Raw genomic sequence first — 22233 nt, 5'->3', positions numbered from 1 at the left:
TTTAGAACTGTAGAATGTTTAAGAGCTGAGAGTGTTTTAGAACTGTAGAATGGTTTAGAACTGTAGAATGTTTTAATACTGTAGAATGTTTTAATACTGTAGAATGTTTTAATACTGTAGAATGTTTTAGAACTGTAGAATGTTTTAGAACTGTAGAATGTTTTAGAACTGTAGACTGTTTTAGAACTGTAGACTGTTTTAGAACTGTAGACTGTTTTAGAACTGTAGAATGTTTTAGAACTGTAGAATGCTTCAGAACTGTAGAATGTTTTAATATTGTAGAATGCTTCTCCCTGGAACTTTAACAAACACAGGTTCTGTGTTGTCTTCCGTTAGCATCACCTGGGAGGGGATTCATCTAGTTTATGAGGGTCCTCATTACCTACTACACATGCAGCAACTACTCTTTCTGTGGTACAAACACATGACAAAGTACAGAACAGTTATAGACAAGAGCAACATAAGATTTTACATAAAATTTTGAAATAAAAAATAAAAATACATGGTACAGGGCCTTCGGAATGTATTCAGATCCCTTTACTGTTTTCCACATTTTGTTACGTTACAGCCTTATTCTAAAATTGATTCAATTGTTCTTTTCCCTCATCAATCTACACACATTACCCCATAAAAAAAAGCAAAACAAATGCACATTTTTACTCATTGATAAAAACTAAAAAAGGAAATATCATTCAGACCCTTTCCTCAGTACTTTGTTGTACCACTCGTGGTAGTGATTACAGCCTCGAGTCTTCTTGGGTATGACGCAACAAGCTTGGCACACCTGTATTTGGGGAGTTTCTCCCATTCTTCTCTGCAGATCCTCTCAAGCTCCGTCAGGTTGGATGTGGAGCATTGCTGCACAACTATTTTCAGGTCTCTTCAGAGATGTTCGATAGGGTTCAACTCTGGGCTCTGGCTGGGCCACTCAAGGACATTCAAAGACTTCTCTCGAAGCCACTCCTGGGTTGACTTGGCTGTGTGCTTAGGGTCGTTGTCCTGTTGGAAGGGGAACCTTCGCCCCAGTCTGAGGTCCTGAGTGCTCTGGAGCAGGTTGTCATCAAGGATCTCTCTGTACTTTGCTCCGTTCATCTTTCCCTCGATCCTGACTAGTCTCCCTGCCGCTGAAAAACATCCCTACAGCATGATGCTGCCACCACCATGCTTCACTGTAGGGATGGTACAAGGTTTCCTCCAGACGTGACGCTTGGCATTCAGGCCAAAGAGTTCAATCTTGGTTTCATAGACCAGAGAATCTTGTTTCTCATGATCTGAGAGTCTTTAGGTGCCTTTTGGAAAACTCCAAGCGGGCTGTCATGTGCCTTTTACTGAGGAGTGGTTTCTGTCTGGCCACTTTACCATAAAGGCCTGATTGGTTGGGGGCTGCAGAGATGGTTGTCCTTCTGGAAGGTTCTCCCATCTCCACAGAGGAGCTCTGTCAGAGTGACCATCAGGTTCTTGGTCACCTCCCAGACCAAGGCCCTTCTCCCCAGACTGCTCAGTTTGTCTGAGCGGCCAGCTCTAGGAAGAGTCTTTGTGGTTCCTAACTTCTTCCATTTAAGAATGATGGAGGCCACTGTGTTCTTGGGGACCTTCAATGCTGCAGAAATGTTTTTGTACCCTTCCCCAGATCTGTGCCTCGACACAATCCTGTCTCTGAGCTCTACGGACAATTACAGTGGTGACCACAGGGCCAGAAGAAAACGCCATGACACAGTGATCCCCATCCTCCCAGTTTATTGTTCAGACAATAGGGAAAGTCAGGTTTTTATACCTTATAGAGATACATATCAGTGGGGGCTGGCGGAGAGAGAAATCAAGAGGACGGGATCACTGTAATGTGTTTGATACATTTCCATTCATTCCAATGCAGCCATTACAATGAACCTGTCCTCCAATCCAATTACACCAACCTCCACTGGTGCCATTCTGATTGGTTGCCTAGATGCAGCTTCGTGTCCGTCTTAATTCAAACCCCTTAAGGTCCCGGGGGTTTCTACTAAGATAATATGTGGAATTGTTTTAAGCAGCCAGGTCACCTGTGATTACAAGTCAGTATTTGACATCCATCCATGTCTGAGGATGTCGGGAGATGACGTGGAAACCAGCCACTAGGGGGCAACAGTGAGCGCTGTTACCTTCAAGTAGGTTCTGGTGTTGTTAGTACAATGTGGACGGGGGTGGCGGATGGTCGGAAGCATCTGACCGGGAGACCCTTGGAGCGGCGCACAATTGGCCCAGCGTCGTCCGGGTTAGTGGAGGGTTTGGCCCAGCATCGTCCGGGTTAGGGGAGGGTTTGGCCCAGCGTCATCCGGGTTAGAGGAGGGTTTGGGCCAGCGTCGCCTGGATTAGTGGAGGGTTTGGCCCAGCATTGTCCGGGTTAGTGGAGGGTTTGGCCCAGCGTCGTCCGGGTTAGTGGAGGGTTTGGCCCAGCGTCATCCGGGTTAGTGGAGGGTTTGGCCCAGCGTCGTCCGGGTTAGTGGAGGGTTTGGCCCAGCGTCGTCCGGGTTAGTGGAGGGTTTGGCCCAGCGTCTTCCGGGTTAGTGGAGGGTTTGGCCCAGCGTCGTCCGGGTCAGTGGAGGGTTTGGCCCAGCGTCGTCCGGGTCAGTGAAGGGTTTGGCCCAGCGTCGTCCGGGTTAGTGGAGGGTTTGGCCCAGCGTCATCCGGGTTAGTGGAGGGTTTGGCCCAGCATCGTCCGGGTTAGGGGAGGGTTTGGCCCAGCGTCATCCGGGTTAGAGGAGGGTTTGGGCCAGCGTCGCCTGGATTAGTGGAGGGTTTGGCCCAGCATTGTCCGGGTTAGTGGAGGGTTTGGCCCAGCGTCGTCCGGGTTAGTGGAGGGTTTGGCCCAGCGTCATCCGGGTTAGTGGAGGGTTTGGCCCAGCGTCGTCCGGGTTAGTGGAGGGTTTGGCCCAGCGTCGTCCGGGTTAGTGGAGGGTTTGGCCCAGCGTCGTCCGGGTTAGTGGAGGGTTTGGCCCAGCGTCGTCCGGGTCAGTGGAGGGTTTGGCCCAGCGTCGTCCGGGTCAGTGAAGGGTTTGGCCCAGCGTCGTCCGGGTTAGTGGAGGGTTTGGCCCAGCGTCGTCCGGGTTAGTGGAGGGTTTGGCCCAGCGTCGTCCGGGTTAGTGGAGGGTTTGGCCCAGCGTCGTCCGGGTTAGTGGAGGGTTTGGCCCAGCGTCGTCCGGGTTAGTGGAGGGTTTGGGCCAGCGTCGTCCGGGTTAGTGGAGGGTTTGGGCCAGCGTCGTCCGGGTTAGTGGAGGGTTTGGCCCAGCGTCGTCCGGGTTAGTGGAGGGTTTGGCCCAGCGTCGTCCGGGTTAGTGGAGGGTTTGGGCCAGCCGGGATCTCTTTGTCTCATCGTGGCCTAGCGACTACTTGTGGCTGCAAGCTGACTTCGGTCGCCCTTTGGACGGTGTTTCCTCTGACAAATTGGTGCGGCTGGCGATTAGTGTGTCAGGATGCGACCAATAACAAGAAGTGATTAAGACGGGAAAAAGAACACGGACAGAGGAACTCCGGGAACTCATCCCGGAGTCGCCTCTTCACTGTTGACGTTGAGACTGGACAGAGGAACTCTGCCTAGAAGGCCAGCATCCCGGAGTCGCCTCTTCACTGTTGACGTTGAGACTGGACAGAGGAACTCTGCCTAGAAGGCCAGCATCCCGGAGTCGCCTCTTCACTTTTGACGTTGAGACCGGACAGAGGAACTCTGCCTAGAAGGCCAGCATCCCGGAGTCGCCTCTTCACTGTTGACGTTGAGACCGGACAGAGGAACTCTGCCGAGAAGGACAGCATCCCGGAGTCGCCTCTTCACTGTTGACGTTGAGACTGGTGTTTTGCGGGTATTATTTCATGAAGCTGCCAATTGAGGACTTGTGAGGCGTCTGTTTCTCAAACTAGACACTCTAATGTACTTGTCCTCTCGCACAATTGTGCACCGGGGCCTCCAACTCAGCCAGTTTGTGCTGTTCTTTGAAGGGAGTAGTACAGAACGTTGTACAAGATCTTCAGTTTCTTGGCAATTTCTCGCATGGAACAGCCTTCATTTCTCAGAACAAGAATAGTTTCAGAAGAAACGAGTTTCAGAAGAAAGATCTTTGTTTCTGGTCATTTTGAGCCTGTAATCGAACCCACAATTGCTGATGCTCCAAATACTTAACTAATCTAAAGAAGACCAGTTTTATTGCTTCTTTAATCAGAACTACAGTTTTCAGTTGTGCTAACATAATTGCAAAAGGGTTTTCTAATGTTCAATTAGCCTTTTAAAATGATAAACTTGGATTAGCTAACACAACGTGCCATTGGAACACAGGAGTGATGGTTGCTGATAATGGGTCTCTGTACGTCTATGTAGATATTCCATTAAACATCTGCCGTTTCCAGCTACAATAGTCATTTACAACATTAACAATGTCTACACTGTATTTCTGATCAATTTGATATTATTTTAATGGACAAAAAATGTGCTTGTCTTTCAAAAACAAAGACGTTTCTAAGTGACCCCAAACTTTTTAACGGTAGTGTATGTGTGTGTGTCAGTCTAACCTGCCATGCGATGAGGTCTTTCTGTGTGTGTGTGTGTGTGTGTGTGTGTGTGTGTCAGTCTAACCTGCCATGTGATGAGGTCTTTCAGTGTGTGTGTGTGTGTCAGTCTAACCTGCCATGCGATGAGGTCTTTCAGTGTGTGTGTGTGTCAGTCTAACCTGCCATGTGATGAGGTCTTTCAGTGTGTGTGTGTGTCAGTCTAACCTGCCATGCGATGAGGTCTTTCAGTGTGTGTGTGTGTGTCAGTCTAACCTGCCATGCGATGAGGTCTTTCAGTGTGTGTGTGTGTCAGTCTAACCTGCCATGCGATGAGGTCTTTCAGTGTGTGTGTGTGTCAGTCTAACCTGCCATGTGATGAGGTCTTTCAGTGTGTGTGTGTGTGTGTGTGTGTGTGTGTGTCAGTCTAACCTGCCATGTGATCAGGTCTTTCAGTGTGTGTGTGTGTGTGTGTGTGTGTGTGTGTGTGTGTGTGTGTGTGTGTGTCAGTCTAACCTGCCATGTGATGAGGTCTTTCAGTGTGTGTGTGTGTCAGTCTAACCTGCCATGCGATGAGGTCTTTCAGTGTGTGTGTGTGTGTGTGTGTGTGTGTGTGTGTGTGTGTCAGTCTAACCTGCCATGTGATGAGGTCTTTCAGTGTGTGTGTGTGTGTGTGTGTCAGTCTAACCTGCCATGTGATGAGGTCTTTCAGTGTGTGTGTGTGTGTCAGTCTAACCTGCCATGCGATGAGGTCTTTCAGTGTGTGTGTGTGTGTGTGTGTCAGTCTAACCTGCCATGTGATGAGGTCTTTCAGTGTGTGTGTGTGTGTGTGTCAGTCTAACCTGCCATGTGATGAGGTCTTTCAGTGTGTGTGTGTGTGTGTGTGTCAGTCTAACCTGCCATGTGATGAGGTCTTTCAGTGTGTGTGTGTGTCAGTCTAACCTGCCATGTGATGAGGTCTTTCAGTGTGTGTGTGTGTGTGTGTCAGTCTAACCTGCCATGTGATGAGGTCTTTCAGTGTGTGTGTGTGTCAGTCTAACCTGCCATGTGATGAGGTCTTTCTGTGTGTGTGTGTGTCAGTCTAACCTGCCATGTGATGAGGTCTTTCTGTGTGTGTGTGTGTCAGTCTAACCTGCCATGTGATGAGGTCTTTCTGTGTGTGTGTGTGTCAGTCTAACCTGCCATGTGATGAGGTCTTTCTGTGTGTGTGTGTGTGTGTCAGTCTAACCTGCCATGTGATGAGGTCTTTCAGTGTGTGTGTGTGTGTCAGTCTAACCTGCCATGTGATGAGGTCTTTCAGTGTGTGTGTGTGTCAGTCTAACCTGCCATGCGATGAGGTCTTTCAGTGTGTGTGTGTGTGTGTCAGTCTAACCTGCCATGTGATGAGGTCTTTCTGTGTGTGTGTGTGTCAGTCTAACCTGCCATGTGATGAGGTCTTTCAGTGTGTGTGTGTGTCAGTCTAACCTGCCATGCGATGAGGTCTTTCAGTGTGTGTGTGTGTGTGTCAGTCTAACCTGCCATGTGATGAGGTCTTTCTGTGTGTGTGTGTGTCAGTCTAACCTGCCATGCGATGAGGTCTTTCAGTGTGTGTGTGTGTCAGTCTAACCTGCCATGTGATGAGGTCTTTCAGTGTGTGTGTGTGTCAGTCTAACCTGCCATGTGATGAGGTCTTTCAGTGTGTGTGTGTGTCAGTCTAACCTGCCATGTGATGAGGTCTTTCTGTGTGTGTGTGTGTGTGTGTCAGTCTAACCTGCCATGTGATGAGGTCTTTCAGTGTGTGTGTGTGTCAGTCTAACCTGCCATGTGATGAGGTCTTTCAGTGTGTGTGTGTGTCAGTCTAACCTGCCATGTGATGAGGTCTTTCAGTGTGTGTGTGTGTCAGTCTAACCTGCCATGTGATGAGGTCTGTCAGTTTGTGTGTGTGTCAGTCTAACCTGCCATGTGATGAGGTCTTTCAGTGTGTGTGTGTGTCAGTCTAACCTGCCATGTGATGAGGTCTTTCAGTGTGTGTGTGTGTCAGTCTAACCTGCCATGTGATGAGGTCTTTCAGTGTGTGTGTGTGTCAGTCTAACCTGCCATGTGATGAGGTCTTTCAGTGTGTGTGTGTGTCAGTCTAACCTGCCATGTGATGAGGTCTTTCAGTGTGTGTGTCAGTCTAACCTGCCATGTGATGAGGTCTTTCAGTGTGTGTGTGTGTCAGTCTAACCTGCCATGAGATGAGGTCTTTCAGTGTGTGTGTGTCAGTCTAACCTGCCATGTGATGAGGTCTTTCAGTGTGTGTGTGTGTCAGTCTAACCTGCCATGCGATCAGGTCTTTCAGTGTGTGTGTGTGTGTGTGTGTGTCAGTCTAACCTGCCATGTGATGAGGTCTTTCAGTGTGTGTGTGTGTCAGTCTAACCTGCCATGTGATCAGGTCTTTCAGTGTGTGTGTGTGTGTGTGTGTCAGTCTAACCTGCCATGCGATGAGGTCTTTCAGTGTGTGTGTGTGTCAGTCTAACCTGCCATGCGATGAGGTCTTTCAGTGTGTGTGTGTGTCAGTCTAACCTGCCATGAGATGAGGTCTTTCAGTGTGTGTGTGTGTCAGTCTAACCTGCCATGAGATGAGGTCTTTCAGTGTGTGTGTGTGTCAGTCTAACCTGCCATGCGATGAGGTCTTTCAGTGTGTGTGTGTGTGTGTCAGTCTAACCTGCCATGTGATGAGGTCTTTCAGTGTGTGTGTGTGTGTCAGTCTAACCTGCCATGTGATGAGGTCTTTCAGTGTGTGTGTGTGTCAGTCTAACCTGCCATGCGATGAGGTCTTTCAGTGTGTGTGTGTGTCAGTCTAACCTGCCATGCGATGAGGTCTTTCAGTGTGTGTGTGTCAGTCTAACCTGCCATGCGATGAGGTCTTTCAGTGTGTGTGTGTCAGTCTAACCTGCCATGCGATGAGGTCTTTCTGTGTGTGTGTGTGTCAGTCTAACCTGCCATGCGATGAGGTCTTTCAGTGTGTGTGTGTGTGTGTCAGTCTAACCTGCCATGTGATGAGGTCTTTCAGTGTGTGTGTGTGTCAGTCTAACCTGCCATGTGATGAGGTCTTTCAGTGTGTGTGTGTGTGTCAGTCTAACCTGCCATATGATGAGGTCTTTCAGTGTGTGTGTGTGTGTGTCAGTCTAACCTGCCATGCGATGAGGTCTTTCAGTGTGTGTGTGTGTGTGTGTCAGTCTAACCTGCCATGCGATGAGGTCTTTCAGTGTGTGTGTGTGTGTGTCAGTCTAACCTGCCATGCGATGAGGTCTTTCAGTGTGTGTGTGTGTGTGTGTCAGTCTAACCTGCCATGCGATGAGGTCTTTCAGTGTGTGTGTGTGTGTGTCAGTCTAACCTGCCATGCGATGAGGTCTTTCAGTGTGTGTGTGTGTGTCAGTCTAACCTGCCATGCGATGAGGTCTTTCAGTGTGTGTGTGTGTCAGTCTAACCTGCCATGTGATGAGGTCTTTCAGTGTGTGTGTGTGTCAGTCTAACCTGCCATGCGATGAGGTCTTTCAGTGTGTGTGTGTGTGTCAGTCTAACCTGCCATGTGATGAGGTCTTTCAGTGTGTGTGTGTGTCAGTCTAACCTGCCATGTGATGAGGTCTTTCAGTGTGTGTGTGTGTCAGTCTAACCTGCCATGCGATGAGGTCTTTCAGTGTGTGTGTGTGTGTCAGTCTAACCTGCCATGCGATGAGGTCTTTCAGTGTGTGTGTGTGTGTGTCAGTCTAACCTGCCATGTGATGAGGTCTTTCAGTGTGTGTGTGTGTCAGTCTAACCTGCCATGCGATGAGGTCTTTCAGTGTGTGTGTGTGTCAGTCTAACCTGCCATGCGATGAGGTCTGTCAGTGTGTGTGTGTCAGTCTAACCTGCCATGCGATGAGGTCTTTCAGTGTGTGTGTGTGTGTCAGTCTAACCTGCCATGCGATGAGGTCTTTCAGTGTGTGTGTGTCAGTCTAACCTGCCATGCGATGAGGTCTTTCAGTGTGTGTGTGTGTCAGTCTAACCTGCCATGCGATGAGGTCTTTCAGTGTGTGTGTGTGTCAGTCTAACCTGCCATGAGATGAGGTCTTTCAGTTTGTCCAGTTTCTCCTGGTCCTCAGGGTGATCCGCTTGATACTTCTCTGTGAAGAATGCCTGGAGAGAGGAGAGGAGAGGAGAGAGGAGAGAGGAGGAGAGAGGAGGAGAGGTGAGGAGAGAGGGGGAGAGGAGGGGAGGGGAGGGGAGAGAGAGAGGAGAGAGGAGGAGAGGAGAGAGGTGAGGAGAGGGGAGAGGAGGGGAGGGGAGAGGAGGGGAGGGGAGAGGGAGGAGAGGAGGGGGAGGGGAGGGGAGGGGAGAGGAGAGGAGAGGAGGGGGAGGAGAGGAGAGGAGAGGGAGGGGAGGGGAGGGGAGAGGGAGAGGGGAGGGGAGGGAGAGGAGAGGGGAGAGGAGGGGAGAGGGAGAGAGGAGGAGAGGTGAGGGAGAGGGGAGAGGAGGGGAGGGGGAGAGGAGGGGGAGGGGGAGAGGAGGGGAGGGTAGGGGGGAGGGGAGAGGGGAGGGGAGAGGGAGAGGAGAGGGAGGAGAGGGGAGGAGAGGAGAGGGGAGGGGAGGGGAGGGGGAGGGGAGGGAGGGGGAGAGGAGGAGAGGAGAGGGGAGGGGAGAGGGGAGTGGGGGAGAGGAGGGAGGGAGAGGGAGAGGAGGGAGGAGGAGAGAGGAGAGAGGGAGGGGAGAGGGAGGAGAGAGGTGAGGAGAGGGGAGAGGAGGGGAGGGGAGAGGAGAGAGGAGAGGGAGAGGGGAGGAGGAGAGGGAGAGAAGGAGGAGAGGGGGAGAGGAAGTGAGGAGAGGGAGAGGAGGGGAGGGAGAGGAGGGGAGGGGGGGGAGGGGGAGGAGGAGGGGAGAGGAGGGAGGGAGAGGAGGAGGGGAGGGGAGGGGGAGAGGAGGGGAGAGGAGAGGAGGGGGAGGGAGGGGGAGAGGGGAGAGGGGAGGAGGAGAGGGAGGGGAGGGGAGGGGGAGAGGGAGGGGGAGGGGAGGAGAGGGAGGGGGAGAGGAGGGGGAGAGGGAGAGGAGGGAGAGGAGGAGGAGGGAGGGGGAGGGGAGGGGAGGGGAGAGGGAGAGGAGGGGGGGAGAGGAGGGGAGGGGAGGGAGGAGAGGAGAGGAGAGGGGAGGGGGAGGGGAGAGGGGAGAGGAGAGGGGAGGGGAGAGGGAGGGGAGGGGAGGGAGAGGGAGAGGGGGGGAGAGGGGAGGGGAGGGAGAGGGAGGGGGGAGGAGGGGAGGGAGAGGAGAGGAGAGGGGGGGAGAGGGAGAGGGGAGAGAGAGAGGAGGAGGAGAGGAGAGGAGGGAGGGAGGGGGAGGGAGAGGGAGGGGAGGGGAGGGGAGAGGGAGGGGAGAGGAGGGGAGAGGAGAGGGAGGGGAGGAGGAGGAGAGGAGAGGAGAGGGAGAGGGGAGGGAGGGGGAGGGAGAGGAGAGGAGAGGAGAGGGGAGAGGAGAGGAGGGGGGGAGAGGAGAGGAGAGGGGAGAGGGAGGGGAGAGAAGTGGGGAGAGAGGAGAGAGGGAGAGGGGAGAGAGAGGGAGAGGAGGGAGAGGGAGAGGGGGAGGAGGGGAGGAGGAGAGGAGAGGGGGAGAGGGGAGGAGGGAGGAGGGAGGGGGGAGGGGAGGAGGAGAGGGGAGGGGAGGGGGAGGGGAGGGGGAGGGGAGGGGAGGGAGGAGGGAGGGGGAGAGGGAGGGGAGAGGGAGAGGGAGAGGGAGGGGAGGGGGAGGGGAGGGGAGAGGGGAGGGGAGAGGAGAGGGGGAGAGGAGGGGAGAGGGAGAGGGGGAGAGGGGAGGAGAGGAGAGGAGGAGGGGAGGGAGGGAGGAGGGGGAGGGGAGGGGAGGGGAGAGGGGGAGAGGAGGGAGAGGAGAGGGAGAGGAGAGGGGAGGGGAGGGGAGGGGGAGAGGAGAGGGGGAGGGGAGAGGGAGTGGGGAGTGGGGGAGGAGGGAGAGGAGAGGAGAGGAGAGGAGAGGAGAGGAGAGGGGAGGGGAGAGGGAGAGGGGAGAGAGGAGAGAGGAGAGGGAGAGAGGGGAGAGGAGGAGAGGAGAGGGGGAGTGGGGAGAGGGAGAGGGGGGAGGGGAGAGGAGAGGAGGGGAGGGGAGGGGAGGCGAGAGGAGGAGGAGGGGAGGAGGGGAGGGGGAGAGGGGGAGGGGGAGGGGAGAGGAGAGGAGAGGGGAGGGGGAGGGGAGGGGGAGGAGGGGAGGGGAGGGGAGGGGGAGAGGAGAGGAGAGGGGAGGAGAGAGGGAGGAGGAGGGGGAGGAGGGGAGGGGAGGGGAGGGGAGGGGAGAGGAGAGGAGAGGAGAGGAGAGGAGAGGAGAGGGGGAGGGGAGGGGAGGAGAGGAGAGAGAGGAGAGAGGAGAGGAGAGGGGAGGGGAGGAGTGGGGAGAGGAGAGGGGAGAGGGAGAGGGAGGGAGAGGAGAGGGGAGGGGAGGGGGAGGGGAGGGGAGGGGAGGGGAGGGGAGGAGAGGAGAGGGGAGGGAGAGGGAGGAGAGGGAGAGGGAGGAGGAGAGGAGAGGGAGGGAGGAGGGAGAGGGGAGGGGAGAGGAGAGGGAGGGGAGAGAGGTGAGGAGAGGGGAGAGGGGAGAGAGGAGAGAGGAGAGAGGAGAGGAGAGGAAAGGAGAGAGGAGGAGAGGAGAGGAGGGAGGGAGAAGAGAGGGAGAGGAGAGGGAGAGGAGAGGAGAGGGAGGAGAGGGGGGAGAGGAGAGGAGAGAGAGGGAGGAGAGGAGAGAGGGGGAGAGGAGAGGAGAGAGAGGAGAGGAGAGAGAGGAGAGGGAAGAGGAGAGGGGAGAGGAGAGAGGAGAGAGTTGAGGAGAGGGGAGGGGAGGAGAGGGAGGAGAGGGAGGGGGAGGGGAGGAGGGGGGGAGAGGGAGAGGAGAGAGGAGAGGAGAGGAGAGAGGAGAGGAGAGGAGAGAGGAGAGGTGAGACGAGAGGGGAGGAGAGGAGAGAGGAGAGAGGTGAGGCGAGAGGGGAGGAGAGGAGAGGGAAGAGAAGAGGAGAGGAGAGAGGTGAGACGAGAGGGGAGGAGAGGAGAGGGAAGAGAAGAGGAGAGAGGCGAGAGGGGAGGAGAGGAGAGGGGTGAGACGAGAGGGGAGGAGAGGGAAGGGGAGAGAGGTGAGAGAGGAGAGGAGAGAGGAGAGGAGAGAGGAGAGAGGTGAGACGAGAGGAGAGGGAAGAGAAGAGGAGAGGAGAAGGAAGAGGAGGAGAGAGGTGAGAGGGGAGGAGAGGAGAGGGAAGAGTAGAGGAGAGGAGAGGAGAGGAGAGGAGAGGAGAAGGAAGAGGAGGAGAGAGGTGAGAGGGGAGGAGAGGAGAAGAGAGGGAAGAGTAGAGGAGAGGAAAGAGGCGAGGAGAGAGGGAGAGGGGGAGGGGAGAGGGGAAGGGGAGAGGAGAGGTGAGGGGACAGGAGAGTAGAGAGGAGAGGAAAGTAGATAGGAGAGGAGAGAGGAGAGAAGAGAGGGGGAGGAGAAGAGAGGGGGAGGAGGAGAGAGGACAGTAGAGAAGAGGAGGGAGGAGAGAAGAGAGAGAGGAAAGTGGATAGGAGGATAGGAGAGAAGAGAGAGGAGAGGGGGAGGAGGAGAGAGGAGAGGAGAGAAGAGGATAGAGGAGAGGTGAGAAGAGGAAAGAGGAGAGGTGAGAGAGGGGAGGGAAGCGGGGAGAGAAGAGAGAGAGGAAAGTGGATAGGAGAGGAGAGAGGGTGGAGAGAGGAGAGAGGAGAGGACAGAAGAAGAGAGACAAGTGGAGAGAGGAGGAGAGAGGAGAGGGAGGAGATAACAGGAGAGGGAGGAGAGGAGAGAGGGTGAAGAGGGGAGAGAGAGGAGAGAAGAGGAGAGACAAGTGGAGAGAGGAGGGAGAGGAGAGAGGAGGAGAGAGGAGAGGAGAGAGGAGGAGAGGGAGGAGATAGGAGGAGAGACAAGTGGAGAGAGGGGAGAGGAGAGAGGAAGAGGGAGGAGATGGGAGGAGAGGAGAGAGGGTGAAGAGGGGAGAGAGAGGAGAGAAGAGGAGAGACAAGTGGAGAGAGGGGGAGAGAGGAGAGAGGGAGGAGAGAGAGAGAGGGAGAGAGGAGAGAGAGGAGGAGAGGGAGGAGATAGGAGGAGAGACAAGTGGAGAGAGGGGGGAGAGGAGAGAGGAGGAGAGAGGAGAGGAGAGAGGAGGAGAGGGAGGAGATAGGAGGAGAGACAAGTGGAGAGAGGGGGGAGAGGAGAGAGGAGGAGGGAGGAGAGGAGAGGAGTGGAGAGAGGGTGAAGAGGGAGAGAGGAGAGGAGACGTCAGAACTCATAACAGAAACAATCTTTTGTCTTCTGTATGAAGGTTGTATCTTCCTACATGGGGAAAACGTTTCAAACCACCATGATCAGATGGTTCAACCAAACTACGCTTATGTTTGGTCCACAATAAATAACTAAAGCTGTATTCATTAGCTAAGTAAGGTAGACCCACCCATGACGACACACACACACACACACACACACACACACACACACACAGTACCTTCTCGTAGTTGGTGAAACCGCCCATGACAGCGGGGTCCACGATGCCGTTGAGCAGCATGGAGAGGGGGTTGATGGGAAGGTTGGAATCATTCAGGTGACGCTGCACCATGTTGCTGATCTTCTCATTGGTCAGTTGCATCGTCTCCATGGCATTCTCCAATGGGCTGATCTCCTCCTGAACACAGGAAGCAGGAAGTAAAAGAAGGTTAGAAGTTCTGATTCATTTCAGGTTGAGGTCCGTCTGTGAGCGAGAGAGACATTTTAACACCAATCTACAGTCGAACAACAGGGACATTATAGGGAACGGCTACCTGAGGGGTTCTGATGTCTGAATCTCTGGGACAGACGAGTGACGACAACGGTAGAACATGTGTGGATTGTCTTGAGTAAATTACAGTTTATAGATGTTTCCCCCCCCCCCCCCAACCTAAATTTAGAAGGATCTGTGTGACTGCCTGGCTGGGTGACAAATCTCCCCAATCTGCGGTGAAAGCCGAGCCTGGCAAGCCTCTTTAAGACCGGGATCAGATGGAAGGATTTACAGAGACTATGGAATCTATTCGTTCTGGATTGATGACGTGGGAACATTGACTTTACATGTCAGTCACGATGTAACACCGAACCGTACAGGACCTGCCCTGTTCCCGCCTCATCTGGGTAACTAAATACCGTGGGTTCAGGACCTGCCCTGTTCCCACCTCATCTGGGTGACTAAATACCGTGGGTTCAGGACCTGCCCTGTTCCCACCTCATCTGGGTGACTAAATACCATTGGTTCAGGACCTGCCCTGTTCCCGCCTCATCTGGGTGACTAAATACCGTGGGTTCAGGACCTGCCCTGTTCCCACCTCATCTGGGTGACTAAATACCATTGGTTCAGGACCTGCCCTGTTCCCGCCTCATCTGGGTGACTAAATACCGTGGGTTCAGGACCTGCCCTGTTCCCACCTCATCTGGGTGACTAAATACCATGGGTTCCGGACCTGCCCTGTTCCCACCTCATCTGGGTGACTAAATACCATTGGTTCAGGACCTGCCCTGTTCCCACCTCATCTGGGTGACTATATACAGTGGGTTCAGGACCTGCCCTGTTCACGCCTCATCTGGGTGACTAAATACCGTGGGTTCAGGACCTGCCCTGTTCCCACCTCATCTGGGTGACTATATACAGTGGGTTCAGGACCTGCCCTGTTCACGCCTCATCTGGGTGACTATATACCGTGGGTTCAGGACCTGCCCTGTTCCCACCTCATCTGGGTGACTATATACCGTGGGTTCAGGACCTGCCCTGTTCCCGCCTCATCTGGGTGACTATATACCGTGGGTTCAGGACCTGCCCTGTTCCCACCTCATCTGGGTGACTAAATACCGTGGGTTCAGGACCTGCCCTGTTCCCACCTCATCTGGGTGACTATATACAGTGGGTTAAGGACCTGCCCTGTTCCCACCTCATCTGGGTGACTAAATACCGTGGGTTAAGGACCTGCCCTGTTCACGCCTCATCTGGGTGACTATATACAGTGGGTTCAGGACCTGCCCTGTTCCCACCTCATCTGGGTGACTATATACCGTGGGTTCAGGACCTGCCCTGTTCCCACCTCATCTGGGTGACTAAAAACCGTGGGTTCAGGACCTGCCCTGTTCCCAGCTCATCTGGGTGACTATATACCATGGGTTCAGGACCTGCCCTGTTCACGCCTCATCTGGGTGACTAAATACCATGGGTTCAGGACCTGCCCTGTTCACGCCTCATCTGGGTGACTAAATACCGTGGGTTCAGGACCTGCCCTGTTCCCACCTCATCTGGGTGACTAAATACCGTGGGTTCAGGACCTGCCCTGTTCCCGCCTCATCTGGGTGACTATATACCGTGGGTTCAGGACCTGCCCTGTTCACGACTCATCTGGGTGACTAAATACCGCGGGTGAAGGGCCCTGTATTATAGCATGGTATCGTAGAGTATTGTATAACATTGTATGGTATAGTAAATTATACTGTGGTATAGTATTATATAATATATTTAATATAGTAAATTATACTATGGTATGTTATAGTATTATATAATATATTTAATATAGTAAGTTATACTATGGTATGGTATAGTAAATTATACTATGGTATGGTATAGTATTATATAATATATGTAATATAGTAAATTATCATTTAGGCACACACTCACCTTGGAGACAGACCTGATGGAGACACACACTCACCGTGGAGACAGACCTGATGCAGACACACACTCACCATGGAGACAGACCTGATGCAGACACACACTCACCGTGGAGACAGACCTGATGCAGACACACACTCACCTTGGAGAGACACACACTCACCGTGGAGACAGACCTGATGCAGACACACACTCACCGTGGAGACAGAACTGATGCAGACACACACTCACCTTGGAGAGACACACACTCACCGTGGAGACAGACCTGATGCAGACACACACTCACCGTGGAGACAGAACTGATGCAGACACACACTCACCGTGGAGACAGACCTGATGCAGACACACACTCACCTTGGAGACAGACCTGATGCAGACACACACTCACCGTGGAGACAGACCTGATGCAGACACACACTCACCGTGGAGACAGACCTGATGCAGACACACACTCACCTTGGAGACAGACCTGATGGAGACACACACTCACCGTGGAGACAGACCTGACGCAGACACACACTCACCGTGGAGAGACACACACTCACCGTGGAGACAGACCTGATGCAGACACACACTCACCGTGGAGACAGACCTGATGCAGACACACACTCACCGTGGAGACAGACCTGATGCAGACACACACTCACCGTGGAGACAGACCTGACGAGGACGCAGACACACACTCACCGTGGAGACAGACCTGAAGCAGACACACACTCACCGTGGAGACAGACCTGATGCGGACACACACTCACCTTGGAGACAGACCTGATGCAGACACACACTCACCGTGGAGACAGACCTGATGCAGACACACACTCACCGTGGAGACAGACCTGATGCAGACACACACTCACCGTGGAGACAGACCTGACATCGAACCAGCGCAGGATCCCAGGCAGTTTGTAGGCCGTGGTGTAAGTGGTTCTCTCGATCCACATGTTCTGGAAAAAAGACAATAAAACACATTACAAGAGAAGAAGCTGTAAAGAGTTTTTTTGTCTTCACGGAGATGAACAAATGACCGGTGCTTTCAGTATGACAGACAGGAGCACTTAGAATAGAGACAGATAACGGTTGTTCTTTCCTGCTACAGTTTTAAAGATCCAACATTTCCTGTTGACGTTAAATGTACCAGAGAGAGAATGGCTGTTGAGTTAAAGTCCAACTGCTGGGGCTGGAAACACAATAGTAGGTGTGTGTGGTGTGTGGTGTGGTGTGTGGTGTGGCTGTGTGTGTGTGTGTCTGTGTCTGTGTGTGGTGTGGTGTGGTGTGTCTGTGGTGTGGTGTGTCTGTGGTGTGGTGTGTCTGTGTGTGGTGTGTATGTGTGTGTGGTGTGTCTGTGTGTGTGGTGTGTCTGTGTGTGTGTGTATGTGTGTGTGGTGTGTATGGTGTGTGTGTGTGGTGTGTGTGTGTGTGTGTGGTGTGGTGTGTGTATGTGTATGTGTGTGTGTGTGTGTGTGTGTGTGTGTGTATGTGTGTGTGGTGTGTGTGTGGTGTGCCTGTGGTGTGTATGTGTGTGGTGTGTGTGCGTATGTTTGTGTGTCTGTGTGTGTGTGTGTGCGTATGTGTGTGTGTGTGGTGTGTGGTGTGTATGGTGTGTGTGTGTGGTGTGTGTGGTGTGTGTGTGTGTGGTGTGGTGTGTGTGTGTGGTGTGTGTGTGTGTGTGTGTGGTGTGGTGTGTGTGTGTGTGTGTGTGGTGTGTGGTGTGTATGGTGTGTGTGTGTGGTGTGTGGGTGTGTGTGTGTGTGTGTGTGGTGTGGTGTGTGTGTGTGGTGTGTGTGTGTGTGTGTGTGTGGTGTGGTGTGTGTATGTGTATGTGTGTGTGTGTGGTGTGTGGTGTGTATGTGTGTGTGTGTGTGTGTGTGTGTGTGTGTAATGAAAGGGATTCTCCAGTACATCACATCATCCACACTAACAGACATAATCCATCTGTTCACAGGACGACTAGAAGAGACGACTGAGAAAAAACAAGTAGTTCTTTCCTTTTTTACAGAAAGACTTGTTGGGTTAAAGGTCAGAGAACCAGACTGCTGGTGTAGTGGAGGAGGGAGGAGGACTACAACATGTTGTTGGGTTAAAGGTCAGAGAACCAGACTGCTGGTGTAGTGGAGGAGGAAGAGAACATGTTGTTGGGTTAAAGGTCAGAGAACCAGACTGCTGGTGTAGTGGAGGAGGGAGGAGGACTACAACATGTTGTTGGGTTAAAGGTCAGAGAACCAGACTGCTGGTGTAGTGGAGGAGGACTACAACATGTTGTTGGGTTAAAGGTCAGAGAACCAGACTGCTGGTGTAGTGGAGGAGGAAGGAGGACTACAACATGTTGTTGGGTTAAAGGTCAGAGAACCAGACTGCTGGTGTAGTGGAGGAGGACTACAACATGTTGTTGGGTTAAAGGTCAGAGAACCAGACTGCTGGTGTAGTGGAGGAGGAAGAGAACATGTTGTTGGGTTAAAGGTCAGAGAACCAGACTGCTGGTGTAGTGGAGGAGGAAGAGAACATGTTGTTGGGTTAAAGGTCAGAGAACCAGACTGCTGGTGTAGTGGAGGAGGAAGAGAACATGTTGTTGGGTTAAAGGTCAGAGAACCAGACTGCTGGTGTAGTGGAGGAGGAAGAGAACATGTTGTTGGGTTAAAGGTCAGAGAACCAGACTGCTGGTGTAGTGGAGGAGGAAGAGAACATGTTGTTGGGTTAAAGGTCAGAGAACCAGACTGCTGGTGTAGTGGAGGAGGAAGAGAACATGTTGTTGGGTTAGAGGTCAGAGAACCAGACTGCTGGTGTAGTGGAGGAGGAAGAGAACATGTTGTTGGGTTAAAGGTCAGAGAACCAGACTGCTGGTGTAGTGGAGGAGGACTACAACATGTGTTAGGTTAGAGGTCAGAGAACCAGACTGCTGGTGTAGTGGAGGAGGAAGAGAACATGTTGTTGGGTTAAAGGTCAGAGAACCAGACTGCTGGTGTAGTGGAGGAGGACTACAACATGTGTTAGGTTAGAGGTCAGAGAACCAGACTGCTGGTGTAGTGGAGGAGGAAGAGAACATGTTGTTGGGTTAAAGGTCAGAGAACCAGACTGCTGGTGTAGTGGAGGAGGACTACAACATGTGTTAGGTTAGAGGTCAGAGAACCAGACTGCTGGTGTAGTGGAGGAGGAAGAGAACATGTTGTTGGGTTAAAGGTCAGAGAACCAGACTGCTGGTGTAGTGGAGGAGGACTACAACATGTGTTAGGTTAGAGGTCAGAGAACCAGACTGCTGGTGTAGTGGAGGAGGAAGAGAACATGTTGTTGGGTTAAAGGTCAGAGAACCAGACTGCTGGTGTAGTGGAGGAGGAAGAGAACATGTTGTTGGGTTAAAGGTCAGAGAACCAGACTGCTGGTGTAGTGGAGGAGGAAGAGAACATGTTGTTGGGTTAAAGGTCAGAGAACCAGACTGCTGGTGTAGTGGAGGAGGAAGAGAACATGTTGTTGGTTTAAAGGTCAGAGAACCAGACTGCTGGTGTAGTGGAGGAGGAAGAGAACATGTTGTTGGGTTAAAGGTCAGAGAACCAGACTGCTGGTGTAGTGGAGGAGGAAGAGAACATGTTGTTGGGTTAGAGGTCAGAGAACCAGACTGCTGGTGTAGTGGAGGAGGAAGAGAACATGTTGTTGGGTTAAAGGTCAGAGAACCAGACTGCTGGTGTAGTGGAGGAGGACTACAACATGTGTTAGGTTAGAGGTCAGAGAACCAGACTGCTGGTGTAGTGGAGGAGGAAGAGAACATGTTGTTGGGTTAAAGGTCAGAGAACCAGACTGCTGGTGTAGTGGAGGAGGACTACAACATGTGTTAGGTTAGAGGTCAGAGAATCAGACTGCTGGTGTAGTGGAGGAGGAAGAGAACATGTTGTTGGGTTAAAGGTCAGAGAACCAGACTGCTGGTGTAGTGGAGGAGGACTACAACATGTGTTAGGTTAGAGGTCAGAGAACCAGACTGCTGGTGTAGTGGAGGAGGAAGAGAACATGTTGTTGGGTTAAAGGTCAGAGAACCAGACTGCTGGTGTAGTGGAGGAGGAAGAGAACATGTTGTTGGGTTAAAGGTCAGAGAACCAGACTGCTGGTGTAGTGGAGGAGGACTACAACATGTGTTAGGTTAGAGGTCAGAGAACCAGACTGCTGGTGTAGTGGAGGAGGAAGAGAACATGTTGTTGGGTTAAAGGTCAGAGAACCAGACTGCTGGTGTAGTGGAGGAGGAAGAGAACATGTTGTTGGGTTAAAGGTCAGAGAACCAGACTGCTGGTGTAGTGGAGGAGGACTACAACATGTGTTAGGTTAGAGGTCAGAGAACCAGACTGCTGGTGTAGTGGAGGAGGAAGAGAACATGTTGTTGGGTTAAAGGTCAGAGAACCAGACTGCTGGTGTAGTGGAGGAGGACTACAACATGTTGTTGGGTTAAAGGTCAGAGAACCAGACTGCTGGTGTAGTGGAGGAGGGAGGAGGACTACAACATGTTGTTGGGTTAAAGGTCAGAGAGAACCGGACTGCTGGTGTAGTGGAGGAGGACTACAACGTGTTGTTGGGTTAAAGGTCAGAGAACCAGACTGCTGGTGTAGTGGAGGAGGGAGGGGGACTACAACATGTCTTGGTATTAGTTATCTCTGTCTGAGCAGGTCTCCTGTTCTCCCAACGCAGGGTGTGCGTATTGACGACAGCTGATTAAGTCTCTCTCTATCTAGTACATCACACATCATCGACCAGAAATAATGACTCACAATATCTGAGAGGTGCTGACCTGTTACACCCTCTACAACCACTGTGATTATTATTATCTGACCCTGCTGGTCATTTATGAACTTTTGAACATCTTGGCCATGTTCTGTTATAATCTCCACCCGGCACAGCCAGAAGAGGACTGGTCACCCCTCAGAGCCCGGTTCCTCTCTAGGTTTCTAATCTCCACCCGGCACAGCCAGAAGAGGACTGGCCACCCCTCATAGCCTGGTTCCTCTCTAGGTTTCTAATCTCCACTCGGCACCGCCAGAAGAGGACTGGCCACCCCTCATAGCCTGGTTCCTCTCTAGGTTTCTAATCTCCACCCGGCACAGCCAGAAGAGGACTGGCCACCCCTCATAGCCTGGTTCCTCTCTAGGTTTCTAATCTCCACCCGGCACAGCCAGAAGAGGACTGGCCACCCCTCATAGCCTGGTTCCTCTCTAGGTTTCTAATCTCCACCCGGCACAGCCAGAAGAGGACTGGCCACCCTCATAGCCTGGTTCCTCTCTAGGTTTCTAATCTCCACCCGGCACAGCCAGAAGAGGACTGGCCACCCCTCATAGCCTGGTTCCTCTCTAGGTTTCTAATCTCCACCCGGCACAGCCAGAAGAGGACTGGCCACCCCTCATAGCCTGGTTCCTCTCTAGGTTTCTAATCTCCACCCGGCACAGCCAGAAGAGGACTGGCCACTCCTCATAGCCTGGTTCCTCTCTAGGTTTCTAATCTCCACCCGGCACAGCCAGAAGAGGACTGGCCACCCTCATAGCCTGGTTCCTCTCTAGGTTTCTAATCTCCACCCGGCACAGCCAGAAGAGGACTGGCCACCCCACACAGCCTGGTTCCTCTCTAGGTTTCTAATCTCCACCCGGCACAGCCAGTAGAGGACTGGCCACCCCTCATAGCCTGGTTCCTCTCTAGGTTTCTAATCTCCACCCAGCACAGCCAGAAGAGGACTGGCCACCCCTCATAGCCTGGTTCCTCTAGGTTTCTAATCTCCACCCAGCACAGCCAGAAGAGGACTGGCCACCCCTCATAGCCTGGTTCCTCTCTAGGTTTCTAATCTCCACTCGGCACCGCCAGAAGAGGACTGGCCACCCTCATAGCCTGGTTCCTCTCTAGGTTTCTAATCTCCACACAGCACAGCCAGAAGAGGACTGGCCACCCCTCATAGCCTGGTTCTGAAGGTTAAGAAAGTCGTTGATTCATGATGTGTTTATAACCATGTTTATAATGCATCACGACTCACTAAGATGGGCTACTGAACAATATTAAGGATGCTGATATGAGCTGCATATCCCACAGACAGGGTTGACATATCGCTAACGTCAACATGTCAATGTATATTTAACATCTCTATAAACGTTCTGGTGAGTGTTCGTTCTGTCACTGAGAACAGAGGGGTTTCTGGGAAATGTATCAACTGTCACCTCCTAGCCCAGCTGAAGTGAAGCCTGGACAGACAGACAGACGGACAGGCGGACGGACGGACGAACAGAGAGAGAGAGATTTACAGTGAGAGAGAGAGAGATTTACAGTGAGAGAGAGAGAGATTTACAGTGAGAGAGAGTGAGATTTACAGTGAGAGAGAGAGAGATTTACAGTGAGAGAGAGAGAGATTTACAGTGAGAGAGTGAGAGAGATTTACAGTGAGAGAGAGATTTACAGTGAGAGAGAGAGATTTACAGTGAGAGAGAGAGATTTACAGTGAGAGAGAGAAAGATTTACAGTGAGAGAGAGAGAGATTTACAGTGAGAGAGAGATTTACAGTGAGAGAGAGAGAGATTTACAGTGAGAGAGAGAGATTTACAGTGAGAGAGAGAGAGATTTACAGTGAGAGAGAGAGATTTACAGTGAGAGAGAGAGATTTACAGTGAGAGAGAGAGACCGAGATAGAGAGAGTGTATCGTTGTGATATAACGAACAACAGATTACAGGTTATGATAGACCCAAGCTGTTCCAACACACATACACTGAGTGAACGAAACATTAAGAACACCTGCTCTTTCCATGATACAGACTGACCAGGTGAATCCAGGTGAAAGCTATGATCCCTTCTTGATGTTACTTGTTAAATCCACTTCAATCAGTGTAGATGAAGGGGAGGAGACGGGTTGAAGAAGGATTGTTAGACCTTGAGACATGCATTGTGTGCAGGTCAGAGGGTGAATGGGCAAGACTAAATATTTAAGTGCCTTTTGAACAGGGTATAGTAGTAGGTGCCAGGCGCACCATTTGGTGTCAAGAACTGCAACGCTGCTGGGTTTTTCCACACTCAACAGTTTCCCCGAGTGTATCAAGAACGGTCCACC

General features: G+C 52.3%; 1 protein-coding gene across 1 annotated transcript in view; it reads right to left on the bottom strand.

Moving 5' to 3' along the window:
• The window catches only part of LOC135536756 (dedicator of cytokinesis protein 1-like), a 94315-nt gene that overhangs the window by 69112 nt on the left and 2970 nt on the right, over positions 1–22233 (bottom strand). The window contains exons 2-4 of the mRNA XM_064963002.1: positions 16039–16125; positions 13007–13183; positions 8569–8652 (exon numbers count right to left, since the gene is read on the bottom strand). Coding sequence (XP_064819074.1) covers positions 8569–8652; positions 13007–13183; positions 16039–16125 — 348 coding nt within the window. The remainder of the gene's footprint in view (positions 1–8568; positions 8653–13006; positions 13184–16038; positions 16126–22233) is intronic.

The sequence above is a fragment of the Oncorhynchus masou genome, unplaced genomic scaffold, assembly GCF_036934945.1.
Source record: "Oncorhynchus masou masou isolate Uvic2021 unplaced genomic scaffold, UVic_Omas_1.1 unplaced_scaffold_660, whole genome shotgun sequence".
Taxonomy (NCBI): domain Eukaryota; kingdom Metazoa; phylum Chordata; class Actinopteri; order Salmoniformes; family Salmonidae; genus Oncorhynchus; species Oncorhynchus masou.
Note: the sequence above shows the minus strand (reverse complement) of the source record. Positions and strands in the feature narration are given on the sequence as shown.